This window comes from Lissotriton vulgaris, chromosome 4_1, assembly GCF_964263255.1.
Source record: "Lissotriton vulgaris chromosome 4_1, aLisVul1.2, whole genome shotgun sequence".
NCBI lineage: Eukaryota > Metazoa > Chordata > Amphibia > Caudata > Salamandridae > Lissotriton > Lissotriton vulgaris.
The window spans coordinates 1,906,350,809-1,906,366,214 of record NC_141691.1 but is presented as its reverse complement, the minus strand read 5'-3'; the positions used below and the strand labels follow the sequence as shown (position 1 = coordinate 1,906,366,214).

The 15,406-nt window shown below is 44.0% G+C and overlaps 1 protein-coding gene across 1 annotated transcript in view; it reads right to left on the bottom strand.

The window, feature by feature from the left end:
- The window catches only part of TG (thyroglobulin), a 711,260-nt gene extending 697,336 nt beyond the window's left edge, over nt 1–13,924 (bottom strand). Inside the window, exons 1-4 of the mRNA XM_086966244.1 lie at nt 13,805–13,924; nt 12,326–12,434; nt 10,077–10,174; nt 2,556–2,759 (exon numbers count right to left, since the gene is read on the bottom strand). Of these exons, the coding sequence (XP_086822370.1) occupies nt 2,556–2,759; nt 10,077–10,174; nt 12,326–12,434; nt 13,805–13,889 (496 nt within the window). The 5' untranslated portion in view covers nt 13,890–13,924. The remainder of the gene's footprint in view (nt 1–2,555; nt 2,760–10,076; nt 10,175–12,325; nt 12,435–13,804) is intronic.
- Between the last annotated feature and the right edge of the window lie 1,482 nt (nt 13,925–15,406).

The following is a 15,406-nucleotide window of genomic DNA, read 5'->3' as shown; positions in this document are numbered from 1 at the left end:
CTGTAATTCACTCCCACACACGCTCATATTTGATGCCCAAATTTCTGCCAAAATATTTTAGGTATAGTTTGACAAGAGCCACTTAGAATGGCGAGCCCTGGTTGGAGAGCACAAGCGCGGCATTGTGCCTCATGTTCCTAGCGTTGGGAAACCTTTAGGTAGCCCCGCGCTTTATGAGCTACATAAACTTCTTTCCACTGGGACAGCCAAATGCCATTCACACCTGGATTATGCATTAGTCACCTCGATACATTATAATCTCACAATATGCTGTGAGTGTTTAAATAATTCTGGAGCCATACTGTGGCAAATCAGTGCTTGACATCCAAGGATGCTCTTCTTCCTGTTTACTCACATTGGTCTTTGGCAGAAGGAAGGAGGTGTTTCCTGGACTCTGTTGGGTTGGATTCCTTCCAGAGTTCCGTGGAAGCTGCCTTCAAGGTCTGATAAAACCCTCTGACAGTCATGGATTGGGAGAAGCTAGGACATGTTAGGAGCATTTGAGAGTTGGAGCCAGGTTGCTTTTAGATTACTGGAGGGATAGGCCACCTATACAGTAATGTGTCAACCTGCAATAGAGCGCTTTGTGTGTCAGCACAAAAGTAATGAGGACTTGGGTTGGGAACCAATTGGAATGTTGCATCAGCATTGTACATCGCATGTTTTTTTCTTTATCATTTTGAACATTTTCTAATCTGTGATCAATTTGAGTGAAAGACAAATAAGTAGGAGGTCACAGTAGTCGATGTATGTTAGGCTAGTGTTGCTAGTGTTGCTAGATTTGCTAAGAACGGTTTTAACATCAACATCTGAATTTACCTTGGGTCCAAATTCACCAAGGGCTTGCATTGCCATTGCATCACGCAAGGTGACGCAAGCCCTTAACTGAGATATACTAGGCCACACAAGTTACCTGCTGCACCCCTTCAAAAAGCTTTGTGACCCATTAACTCCCTTCTGCCCATTCAGTATGGATGCCAAACACAAAGAGCCTCAATAGCTCTAAAACATTACTGACTGTTTCCAAACACCTGCTAACAATATTCCGTCACTTACCCAATGGCCACCAGCCAAGACGGTAAATCATGCTATGGACAATATCAAGGCTTAGGAGTATCTCTGTATTCAGCAATGACCAAGCAACCCCACTTCAACATCAGCCACTACTTATTTGTCCGGCCAAACCGTCATGCGCACTTTGCATATTCCTCACCCGGTTGTAATACATAGCCTAGTGGGGAACATGCACAAGCTCCCTGCAGGGAAGCAAAGGTGCTTCTGGGACTCGTCAGCAATGGAGGAGAGACTGAGGTGGCTGCGAGTAGGTAAGTAGTTTTCTACTGGCAAAATTGTTCTTTTCCACAACACTGTTAATTTACTAAGGGCTTGCGTTGCTATTGCATCACGTAAGGCGACGCAACACCTCATGCTTTTCACAAGCGGTGACATTAATATCTGTCTACTGGATCATATCTTCAACGCGTAATGCTCTGTTTGCCCAACTGATCTCAGCACCCCTTGTGTTGTAATGTTATGCAACAGATCATGAGTTGCAGCGCATCAAATGACAAGCATATTCCATCCACCTTCTTTAGAAACTGAAGCAATTTTTTTACCTTTTCGAATATAGCATGAAAGTAGACATAATGGTCTTGGAGAAAAATTGGACCTACATTCTTGTTGGTTCATACTTACTCTGGCTCATTCTAATGATGGTTCCATGGCTGCTTGTCTAGTTGTTTATCAATCTGTTCTTAAATCCAGGTCTTCTTAAAATTTACTAAAATTCATGGGCCTCTCACTGGTCCCTAATTGGCAGGATCTGATTTAGGCATCATCTTATGACTGGTTACATTTCACATAATATTTATCCACAACCAATGTGAGCACCGTACTCTACAACCAGCATTTAATCGCCATGTGAGTAGGAAGTACATCTAGAGGTCACTCAAAATCAGACAGTAAACGCTACACAGAGGGTTTTACTGCATCCCACTCATTTGTGCATGTGGTCAACAGAACTGCTATGTGGGAATGTCTCTGCAGAGTGGGCAAGACATGCTGTGGTCTCTCCAATGCGGTGGGAATTTATAAGGACCAAAATGTTCGAGAGAACACTTTCTCCATGGACACACCTATTCTACAGGGACTCCATGGGAGACAGACCCTAGTTGCTTGTACTTTTTTGTTTAAATTTGTAGACTTATATAGCGTGACTAATCACCCAGGAGGGTATCAAGGCACTGACCATGGGCACGGGGAGATTAAGTGATTTGCCCAGAATCACAGATTTGTTGAGCCGACGCCAAGACTTGAACCCGGATCACCAGCTCCTGAGTGGGCAGCTCTGACCGCTGCACCACATCCTCTTCCCTCTGTACCAGGATTCAGAATAGTAGCAGCGCAAGGTGCTGTGTTCTCGCTTCACCTCATTTTCTTCATTCATGACAGCCTCAGTCTGCAGCCATTTCTAAAGGCATGATCTAGTTTGGACCACACCCTCATTCCCCCAAAACATGCAATGTTAGGTAAGTATATTAAATGTTAAGACTTACATTGTGTTATTTTTCCCGGCTGTCTTGTTCCATAGATCTCCATTCCTTCTGAATCCACACACCAGCATTGTTTCATTTCCAGGTCACACTGCATGCGGTTGTACTCTCCGGACTCGCTGCACTGTGGTATGTAAGTGGTGGTGGTTCTGTTGATGTAACCACTCACTAAGATCTGCTGCTTTTGTAGCTGGCAAAATGACAAGCCTAGAAGGAAATGTAATGTTACATCCCAGACAATAAATGAGACATTTTGAAGATACTATTACTTTTCATAAGAGAGCTGTATAAAAAGGTATTAATGTGTAAGTGAGCGCTTACAGAGTGCCACATACAGATATAGTGCTACACTGATTGATAATGTCACGGCTGGGTTTGCTATCTGATTTATGTAAGTACTGAATTTATCTCAAATGATGCATAAATTGAATTGTTAAATAATTCATATCAAATTTTGTGCCAATCTAGAAAAAAATTGAAGACTCTGAAGACCACCCATATTTTTTGATGCGCGTAGAAACACCCTGCTGCCAGATTGGATCACTGCTACTTCTACAGTGTGTGTCGATGGTTGTTTCTTTGAAGCATCACCTCTTTGACCACCCTAGGCTTGAGGCCTTGAATTGCGACTCGAGTTACTGTGGTTGACCAAGAGTAAGCTATAAAAATATCACATCTGGTGGGGACGGTGAATTTGTTCTTTTTCCACAAAACTATTTTGCAATAAGGAGAGAACGGACAAGATCAGAAGGGGAAAGAGTACAAGTATCAAATACCCCAGATCAACAAGCTCGAAGGTTGATGGGATAGATAACAAGGCTGTGTGAAGATCGAAGAAAACAATTAATGAATCACTTTCTGTGATTCCCTTTTCCACCTCAACTAGTTCCCAGTGCAGCCAGTCTGCAATCGAAGGGCTAGGACATTTCTTTCCCATGTTATTTTATAGCACATTTTGTGTCTCTGTGAAATAGCATGTTAACCATCATCCTCGCCGCAGAGAACCAATCGAAAGTAATCTTTTCGATTGTGAACAACTTGGCATTCTCTGACAGAACCACATTGAAACCCACCCCCTCACCTGAACTCTGTCACTCCCTCAATAATTTTTTCATTCAGAAAATTTCTATTATCAAGGCCAACATCCCTCCTCCTTCTCCTACGTTTGTGGACCCTCGGTGTCCTCCCCCTAAGGGTCATCTTGACGCTTTTCCTCCGTTGACTAAGGAATGTCTTATGTCAATAATTCCCTTGGTCAAATCCGGTTCCCCTCTTGATCCCTGTCCCTCCCACATCCTCCGTCACATTTTTTCTTTATGTTCTGATCCCCCTCTTCACCTCCTTAACAGTTCACTCTCCCAGGGTGTGGTGCCCACTCCTCTGAAAACTGCTATCATCGTTCCCATCCTCAAGAAACCTGGTGCGGACCCCTCGGTCCCAGCCAACTACCGCCCCATCTCCCTTTTGCCATTCTTAGCAAAGGTGCTCGAGCGCCACGTTACTCGCACCCTGAGCACCTTTGTGGAGACGCATGGGGTCTTAGCCCCCCGCCAGGCTGGTTTCCGCCCCGCACACTCTACGGAGTCCGTGGTACTCTCGGTCCTTGACAACCTCAGGGAGGGAATGGATACCAATAAGACCCAGGCCTTGGTACTGCTCGATCTCTCAGCCGCCTTTGGCACGGTTGATCATACCATCTTACTCTCCCGTGTCAGGGTGGCGGGGATCGGAGGTACCGCACTGGTCTGGTTATCCTCCTTCCTGAGGGACCGCACCCAGGCTGTTCGCCTGGGTGATTTTACCGCGGATTTCCGGAAAGTTCAGTGCGGGGTCCCCCAGGGCTCTTCTCTTTCTCCCCTCTTATTCAATCTTTACATTGCCCCGCTCATCTTTTCTCTTCAGCAGATGGAGGTCGCAGTATATAACTATGCTGACGACCTCCAACTTGTTTTCGATCTTTCTTCTTCTCTGTCTTCTATCTCTAATTTCCAATCTACTATGACCCACATTCGCGACTGGATGAACCACAACCATCTAAAACTTAACCCAGATAAGACCGAACTGGTGTTAACAGGTGGTTCATCCAGCCCTTGGTCCCCTTTGTTCTGGCCCTCTTCTCTCGGTTCCCCACCTGTCCCCTCTTCCTCAGTAAAAACCTTAGGTATTAAGCTCAACTCCCAACTCACCCTTCACTCCCAGGTCAGTTCTGTGGTGTCCTCTTCCTTTCTCTCACTGCGTACTATACGCAAGGTGTCCCGTTTTTTTTCTTTTCAAGCCCTTAAATTGATCACCTTGGCGATGGTCATCTCCCGCCTGGATTACGGCAACGCCCTATATGCTAGTATACCTGCATATAGTCTTAGGCGGTTGCAACAGATCCAAAACCAGGCGGCTCGCCTGGTGTTCAAATTACCTAAATTTCACCATGTCACCCCCCTCCTTAAATCTTTACACTGGCTCCCCGTTCGCGAGCGTGTCCAGTTCAAGCTGGCTTCCACCACTTTTCAAGCGAGACTGGGCACGGCTCCTGCTTTCATCTCTTCTGAGATTACTCCCTACGTCCCCACCAGAGACATCCGTTCATCCACCCAGGCCCTGCTTACGGTCCCACGTTTCCGGAGGAAGAAATGGGGCGGTTCGAAATTTGCGACCCTTGCCCCACTCCTCTGGAATTCTCTCCCCCTTGAGCTTAGGACCCTGACTCTCTACTACCAGTTCAGAAAGCAACTTAAGACCCTTTTGTTTTCTAAAGCCTTTAATTAAATTAGTCCCCCCACAATCTGAATTATTTCTTCTACATGGGCTAGCCCACCCTGTTTCTGTTTGTTGTAGCGCCATGAAGCCGCTGGCGAACGTGCGCTTTATAAGTAATTTTAAATTAAATTAAATTAAATTAAAAATTATCATGAGAAACCTAGCCTTGCAGTTCGGGCTGGACTGTTCCCATCGGGCACAGGGTCAAGACTGATTTGCATATGGCTGGGTTCGAACTGAAATGGCATGGTGAGCAAAGGATTGATGAATTTAGGCCCAGATCTCTGTACTGGGGTGAATGTATGACATTGTTCTGCATTCTGTCCATCAATTGTTGTTTTTGCATTTGTCACCCCGAGTGGGACAGATATGCCCAGAAATGGGTCTCGTCCTCTCCATGCAATTGGAGTTAAGCTATCTTGGCTGAAGAGGGGTGCAACCCTGAAACCGGTCCCAGGATGCCTGTTTCCAGTCCAGGGAGGACCTGGCCTGACAGTTTGGGCTAGACTGTTCCCATTGGCTGGGTTCAAAGGGAGGACTTGGCCTCGCAGTTCGGGCCTGACTGATTTGTATACGACTGGGTTCAAACTGAAATGGCATGGTGAGCAAAAAATGATGGATTTAAGTCCAGATGTCTGTACTGGGGTGATTGTGTGCAAACACAAGGAGATGATGGATGGTGTGCTGAAACTTTTCAAACCCTCACCGCCAGTCACAGATCTGGGTTGAATCCATCATGTTGTTGGGCTAACAGCCCTCTTCAGCCAGGCCAGCTAACCCGAAAGCAGTCCTAGAGTGCTTGTTTCAAGTCCAGGGAGGACCTGACCTGGCAGTTTGGGCTGGACTGTTCTCATTGGGCGCAGGGTCAAGACTGATTTGCATAGGGCTGGGTTCAAACTAGAATGGCATGGAGAGCAAAAAAACGATGGATTTAGGCCTAGATCTCTGTGCTGGGGTGAATGTATGACAATGTTCTGAATTCTGTCCATCAATTGTTGCGTCATGAGAAAGGCTGACCATCAGCCTTCTGGCATAAACATATACCAATAGGCACGGTTAACGTCAGATACCACATGGAAGCTACTTAAGGGGTAAATAGCGCAGTTAATCTAAACACACACTAGGGACCAGATTAGGGCAGTGGCCGCTCCTCCGCTAAGGCGGAGGAGCATCACACCACTGCTTCGCAGCAGTGAACTTAGGAAACACAAAATGATAATAACTCATGTTATTATCATTTTATGTTGACTCCTGCTGCAGCTTTGCATTTGGGGCGAGGCTGCTCTGATGGCAGAGGAGCAGGGGAGGAGTGGTTTGCCCACTCGTAAGTGCCTCTCAGGCCGGCCAAACATTCATGCGCACTTTGCATCTTCTCCATGCAGGCTGCATTACAGCCGTCATGGAGAACATGCCCAGGCCCCCATTCCCTGACTGAGCACCAATCCACGGCGCTCAGACCAATCACAACGCTGCTTTGCAGTGTTGTGATTGGCTAACGGGAGCCTGGAAGCCGGGTGCTTCCTGCTGCTTCCTGCATCCTGCTCTGGGACCGGAGTCAGGAAGCAGGGGATGAAGAAGAGGCGGCGGCCTGCTGGCTGTCACAGGTAAGTGGTTTCTAAAACCTTTTTTTTGTTACGTAACACAATGATTTGTTTACACGTTGCATTGACACCACCACTGCAGAGGTGTCTACTGTAGAATTTATAGTTTCTCACATGATAGACTGTTTACTAATGTCGAAAGAAATACCTTTGAAATGTTTGTCCTCGGAATTGTCTTCACTAAATAGAAATGCATTATCTATAAATAATCATTTGATGTTGATTACTAAGGTGACTGACATGTAATACCAAACGTATATGCTTCACTACAACTAAAAGGTTTTACAGTTATAACGTGTGCTAGACTGCAAGGATGGACATTAATGATACATGTTTGTTCTTTCAAACATACTTTCAGTTATGCTTATTATTGTTCAATTTGCGTATTCACTTTGTGCCAATATGAAATGAATTAAAAGTATTAAAGAAATATATTTGTTAATATGTATATGTGTGCATGCATATGAATGCGCACTATTTAATTTAATGTCTTAAGTTAGGATTCACACTAAAGGCCTGCATTTCTACTTGCTGCATTTTATAAAGCCATTCTACTGTTATTTCTGCTTACTTGGTTTCTTGCAGGTGTTTATGTGTTTTGCTAGTTTAGAATAGATACATCTCTTGTAACGGCAATAGATAGATCACCTGAGGAAGGAATTTTGACAGTGAGCACACGAGAACTGAATTATTGACGATGGACTGACTATTCAACGTTGCCATGAGTATGGGAAGGATGTGCCATTCCCATGTCCGTGTGGGATTTTTCTCTGCTGTTGCAGTCGGCAACATGGAATTGTAGCAGGAACAATAGACATTCTGATGATGAGGTGACATGGTGGGTGTCACCTACTGACTTGTAGACAATAACCTATTGACAGCTGTTAGGACTAGCGGCAGATCGACACAAACCTTGCTTCAGCGCTGCCCCATATCCCCTGCAGATCGCTTTTGACTCTTTTGCAGACTTCTTTGCTGAACCCCTAGGACTCATTTTTGAACCCCTATACCCATGATTCCCTACTATCCCTTTGAGAAGACTTCATGAGGTCTGTTCTTCAATGATCCTTTGGAGTTTGCCCCAAAGATAGCTAAGGCTTACACTTATTCCCAACCTATAAAAGACTTTTGACTGAGCTTCTTACTTGCTAATCCTTGCTTTACTCAGCCAACCTTAACTTGTCCCTGGTTCTGAAAGGAACTCTTTGATTTCTGAAACTCTCTTAATTAACTGAGCAGATGTTATCCTTTTGGACTGTGCTTGGGTTATTTAGATTGCTAATGCAATGTGGAGAAGTGTGGCTCAATGGTTAGAGCGGCAGACCCTGATGCAAAGGTCTGGCCCGGGACCAGGGTTCAATTCCCCGCCTCGGCGGGTCTTGGGCTCAATTTCCTCAGACCCGATAATTCTCGCCTCTGTGAATATTCTAATCATGGGCCCCACTCTGCAACTCTGGGCAATAGCTTGCTTAATCTCCACAACGGCCCCAACAGCGCTGGGATGACTGGCTGCACCTTGGGGGTGCCCAGGAGTGGGTGCCCACACAGGGAAAAAGCCAGGAAGGGTTTCACAGCGGTATTCGTACAAGAGCCGGGGAGACCCCATGTGGGGTGATTTGGGCGCTCTTACAAGTAATACAACATTTACAATGTATGGAAAAGATAACTTAAGATTGTTTTCTGAACATCAGATATGTTGTTAACTTATACAGCACTCACTTGAGATACTTGTTATGGCTAATTCTGGTTTGCCCAAATTTCTTCAGGAGACTCTGGGGCATATTACCAAGCAATAGCGATAATTATCGCTATTGCTTGGTTAGAGACAAAAATTTACCGCTGAGCTGCGGCGATTTTTACCGCAAATAAACCTTGGTAATACCAAGGTTTATCGCAAATGCGATAAAAATCGCCGCAATGCATGAATATCGCTGAAAAGTCCGCGATATTCATGCATTACCGAGCTAATGCTCTTAGCCATGTTATCAACCTCCCATTGGATAACATGGCTAAGAACTGCTCAGGGCAGGTGTTAGCTTTTGGAGATATTCGTGCTTAGCGCGAATATCTCCAAAAGTTGGTAATAGGAGATAGCGATGTTAGCGACTGTTTTCAGTCGCTAACATCTTGGCACGCCCACTTTGCATGTCATTAGTGATAAATATCACTGACATGCAAAGTGGGTCCCAAGATGGTCGCTATCTCCTACTAGCTGTCGCTAACTGGTGTTAGCGACAGCTAGGTAATAGGGAGATAATTTTATCTCCGCTTTCTTGGCTTTTAAAGCCAAAAAAGCGGAGATAAACCCCCTTGATAATATGCCCCATGGTCTCCCTGTTGTAATCTTATAGCTCTACAGTATAGTCTTAAGAGTTATATATTTGAACATGATTACCATTTTGCAATAAACACCCGTGAACTTGGCTACCGATTACTCTCTTCATTATGTACCCAATTGGTTGCACTGTTAATTGTATTAAATTGATCGAACATGAAATGTTAACTCTCTTTCCCCTCAGTGCGACTTATAAAATATCCATTGAAGGACCTAGATAGAAAGTAAGTATGGATAAAGAGACCTAGTAAAGGTGATAAAAACGAGAGAAAAGATTGTAGGCCCAGAAACGCTTGATCACTAGTATACCTGGAGATGCGTCAAAAGGCTACGTCTTCCCAGCTGAGGCGTAACAAGGAGAAATATCTTAATTTCTCCTGGTTATTTCATCTTTGCATGTGTGCTGCATTCTGAAGCATGTGTAGAACGAGGGAATTGCCTTAGATGATTGTTTTGTGCAGGAAGGGGCCACTTCCTGCACAAAAGCAATCCTGCCAGCAACGCAAGCACCGTTGCACCATGGTGCAAGAGTGCCTGCGCTGGGGCAAGACGGCACCTTAGTAGATATAGCGCCTTCTTGCCCTCTCTATTGGACTCAGGGCGGCGCCGCAAGCTGTATTGCTGCTTTGTGTTGTGTCCAATCTTTGTAAATCCGCTCCTTGGTTGTTATATGCCCTTAGTCAAGCTCCATCTGTGCTCAAACATTGTTCCTTTCCAGCACATCAGTTTCCAAGACTTCTTGCCCGTTCGCCATTTTCCTAGCTTGCATTAGGGCCGATGGCGCCCTTACCACCCCTCTGGCACTTTCTATGCTTTAACCTTGTTGCTACTTACAGACCACGGGGGAGCCGCTCTTCTTGCTGTCCGGGATCTCAGCGCCGTGGGGGTCCACGCACCAGCACGACCCTCCATCTCTGCTGCACTGCATGTTTCTGAAAGAACGAAGGGTGTGCTATTGAGTAAACATGAAACTATCGGTCGTCAGTGGGCTGCCCAACTAGTGGAATAATACAACAGTCACCGGTAACCATACTTGGTTTCTCTTTTAAGATACCCAAAAGCATCACAATCAATCTTGCAAGGATGTTTTAGTGGCAGAACATTTTTGCTGACTCATTTTTGTACAGTTCACCAGCACACATTATCTCACAAACTGCTATCTGGTGACTGCTGCTTACACAAAACCTGTCGGTGGCGGATGTGCAAAGGGTGCTTCATCTGGGACTGATTAATGCTGTACTCCTAACCTTTTATTTTTGTATTTATTTATTTTTCAAACACATCTGGCTGTTTGCCGTCGAAATTCTGAGACATAGCTTGGATTTAATTTTTAACTAACAGGAGAGACCCTCTCTTCCTTCAACATTACACTTTAACCTTTACCCCATTTTACCGTAACCTTATTTTTCAATATTAAAAATAGATTCCCTTACAAAGGTCCTTCAAATGTCCCTTTGATTCCCCAGGTCTTTCTCAATGTTGTTTTCGTGTTTGTTGCACTGAGATGTAATGTTTCTATCTGTAGGCGATAGGTTCAAAAACACACAGTGACCCATAAGGATTGGCCTGGGGCATCCTGTACTGGGGATGATGGCCTCACCCTCGAAAGCTGCTCTGCCGCCTCTTTGACAGTTTTTGATTCCATGATATTACAAAGGCAGTAGCACAGTAATGCTCTGGACGCGCAGGAAATGTCATGTTCTGCGTCTGCTCTTGCAGGGTATGTATTATAATTATGGCTCCTGGTTTTAATCTACTTCTTGTTTAGTCATTGCTATTTCCAATTATCCCATAATCTAGTTTACTTTTTTTATCTCTACTTATGCATTTTTATTTTGTTGTTGTTTATTATATTTTTACTTGGCATATTTAGCCATAAAAAGAAAGAGCTACAATACATACAATTAAAATCTGATTTGTACAAGCCCTATAACGTTAAAACAGTATAAAACACAATAAAATCCTGATAAAATTTAATAAAAAATCTCATGCAAACCGTAGGTGGTACCTAATCATCGGAGAGGGAAGGGGATCACTTATATTGGGTATACATTTGTGCACCCACCATAGGAATCAGGGTCCCGGAGTATCCCCTAGCATAGGTAAAATCACATTTCTACCTCACTCCTTGTCATTTATAAAACCATATAAATATTTGATGCTATTAATTAGCACTTGTATAGTGCAAAAACTACCATTAGTATGGAGTCGCATCCCTTTTGGTAGTTCAGCGAGTAACTTTCCAAACATTTCTATGGCGGAACACAGTCTGATTCTGTTTTGTGTAGGTGAGTGGTCATTAGAGTGAGCATGCCCGTTTTAATGAGCTGAACATTTTTGGTGGCTGAACAGGATGACTTCACCAAATTGTGTATGTATTGTATCTGTTGGTGCGCATGCCTCTTACATTAAGAAGTAACCTTATGTCCAACTATTTAGAAAAGCCCTGAAAACTTACTTCTTTCCCTAACTAGTGCATCACCACTCTTAAGAACTATATATCTTTTTTAGTTTAGAGTGCCAAGAGACGATTTGGTTGGTGCATCCATCTATGATATAAATAAATGCCTTGGCCATTAATTAGCTGATGTTATGGACATTTGTAAATGTTTGACAAACATATGATTACAAAATAAAGTTAATGATGATGCCCCAATCACAGTGTTACGACCACCATATTTGGCATTTGTCATGGTAGCTTGCTGCCTCGTGCTGTGTGAAAAGGAGTGGACAGGAATATGCCATATATGTACCAACATATGGTGCATTGTTGCTCTCTGCCTGCACTGGTGCACAATCTGCTGCCTAGAGCCAAAACAGGCGCCATTGCGCTGTGGTGCTGGGTGCCTGTGTTGCATGCAGGATTGTTTGTGTGCAGGAAAGGACACAATCCGGCCCAAAAACACGAGATAGATTAGCTATTTAGGCTTGGAATTTGAAAACATCAATGGCCACATACACTATGTCAGGATGGGTTGAGAAGACCTGAAGAAGGATCACAGGAAAAAGGCAGAAAATTGTGGAGAAACGTGTTAACGGTGTATTCCTGGTCACTGTATTGATTTTTGCTGTATACACATTACCTGTAGGCACCATCTTCTGAGCACTGCGGGACATAGTCTGATCCTTTCGCCAGAGCCTTCTCTCTCCCCAGCTCACATGGACGCAAGGGTTGCGACTCCAGTTCGTACTCTGTAGTCACAGAAAAAAACACATTTATTGATTCTATCCAGTCAGCTCAGTAACATTCGTACATATCACTAAAATGTGCAATATTGATATATACTTGGCAGTGCCTAATCTGTGGCGGTGGTTGCAGCTCAGGGGCCCTGGAAATCAGACTTTGAGAAACAGCCAAAATGTAAGACAAGAGAGGAATGGAAGATAAGAAAGTAGTGACAAAGGCACAAAGCAGGATGGGAAAGAAACTGCAAGAATGAGCGAAGGAGGCAGGGTGCGTAAGGTGGTGGAAGAAAGAGGCATGTGGTGGAGGGAAGAAAAGGCAACCTTGGTATTGGGCAACACTGGGGTTCAGCTGTGCCGGAGGTGGGATCCTAAGATAAAACCCATTTTAACAAACAAAACATGGCCTGTGAGGGGGACACATACATACATTCGACTCTTTCTTTGTAATATTTGCATTACTCGAGGGTGCCGGTATAGTTTACAAGTCTTATTACTGGACTGATTGCTAAAATGTAACAAACATGCCATCAATTACCTACATCCATGCAGAAGTAGGTTATTCTGTTCAAATGAATCACTTGGCAACATTAATCGTGGTTATAGTCAGTTTGCATAAATACAAGCAACACATAATTGCAGTTATTCATACCTGCCGATTTACAAACAAGTTTCACCATCTGAGGAGGAAGCTGGGCCTTGCAGGGGGCGTGGTCTCTTACCAGAGCTACCTAAGAGGCACTCCGCCCCTCACCAAACCCCCACCCCTTCCAGAAAAAAACTGAGCATTATAGAGGCTGTCACAGATGTCCTGGGGTGTTTTCACACCTCTTAATGGACATCGGCTGCTTACTGCCTCTGAAAAGGAGCTGAAGTAGTCGTGTGACACACGGTGCCGCCGTGTGAGTTGGCAGGTCTGCTTACTGAATGTGAAATCTAGGTAACGTATTGACTGACACTCTTGGAGCGGATTCTGTACTGTATTATACTAGGATGTAAGCGGTGCTTAATTTGTGTGTGGTGGGCACCAGCACCTAGTTTTGGAGATTGCAGACGTGTTTTTATCCTCAGACGTTGACCCGGGGCAAGCGAGAGTAAGGCAGGATATGGAAAAAGAAGGAGAAAGATAGGAAAATAGAGAAAAAGAAGGAGAGAAAAAGCACCTGCAAGAGTGAAACAGAGAGGCGGGAAGTGGTGGTGGATGAAAGAGCCAGGCGGCAGCCTTGGTATTTAGCAATCCCGGCATCTGACAGCGCCAGGGGCAGACCCATAGGAAACACTTTAAACCGCGGCACTTATTCTGTTGTTTCCAAGCATTGGATGCAAGTCAATAGCACACACAAAACAAGAAATATTGAAGCTCAAATAGACATACTTACCAGATATTTTAGCCGCAGTGACAGCGACGAGGCACAGGAAGGCAGTGACGCGGTAGAGCCCCATCGCTTTCCTCTCTGGAGTCATTCAGACCCCCCTCTTGTGACGAGGCTTGGAGCTGTAGCGGGCCTCGTGCTCGGTCCCGAGGCGCCTTTTATACTCTTGCTTGTTTGAAGAGAGTCCCTCTCGCGCTATATGACTGAGCGCTCAACGAGCTGATGACGCACCTTGATGTTTTAAGACGTCTTGAAATCACTCATCCACAGTCACCTTGAAATAACTTGAAGTCAGTGCTCTTTTTTGAGCAGGCAGGCTACAGCCAATGCCCACCTGGCCTTTGGATACCACTGGGCATACATGTATGATATCTCATGTGGCTGAAACATGTTGTTTCCAGATTCTGAGCTCTTGTAAATAAACAACTTTTTAGAAACATCTTTTTTAATGTATTTACCATTTTTGGGAGGTTATACATTAATTCAATATTCTCTTTTTTACTGTCATCTTTCTTTTGGTACACATGCACGAAAAATTATTAAAGATGTTGGGATATTCTTGCATCTGTGTATGTGATACACTCGGGTGCTCATATGGGAAGATTTTCTGATGTATTCCCGAATATGACTCATGGGCAACCCCTAGACGTACGGTTAATGTTTACACACATTGTATTATTCAAATGTGTTTGCATTTTCAAAATCTTTATATTTTTCTATCTTTGGGTATTATCCAAACATACGAAATATGACTGTCCTGATGAAGGCCTGTGAACCGAAACGCACATACTTACCGTATAATTTCACTCCAATTACATTACATCCATTAACTATTAATAATATTTGGCTATTGAAATTTGTGTCTTATGCCATATCTTGATCCATTTAAGAAAATATGTTTCAATGGTTATCTTTCAGATTAGGGCTTGTATATCAATATGAAAAAGATATATAAATAATGTGAAACTCTATTTCTTGTTTATCCAGTGTAATCTATGAATGTGTATGTGTTATGACAGCTGCGGTTGACTGTACTGGTCTGTTTTAGAGCTGTATTTATTATATTTATCTGTGCGCATGTTATGTGTGTATATTTTTTTGAATATTGTTAATAAAATAATTTTGTCTTTTTTCTAACCTCTGTGTATAAGTAAAGAGAGTGGTTGCATGAGGACTTACAATACAGTTATTAATTTCCCTGCCTCAGGGACTCTCCATTAGATCAGGGGGTACCCTTTATATGTGCATTTAATAAACAACTTGTGCAGATCCGGTGCTCCTCTCTACAGAATGAGTGCATGATAGGCCAGCTGAGTGTTTGGCTCTTTCCTACAGACTGAATGTGCCTGTGTGCAAAGAGTGAGTGCATGAGTGAATTTGTATGTGTACGCAGAGTGACTGCATAATTGGCCTGCAGTCTGTTTGGCTTCTTTCTACAGAGTGAATGTGGTTGTGTGCAGAGGGAGAGTGCATGATTGACCAGCTCGGTGCTTGCCTTCTTTCTAACGATTGAATGTACACAGTGTACACAGAGTGAGTGTATGACTGGCCAGCAGAGTGTTTGGCTCCTCTTTACAGAGTGAATGCGTATGTGAGCACATAGTGAGT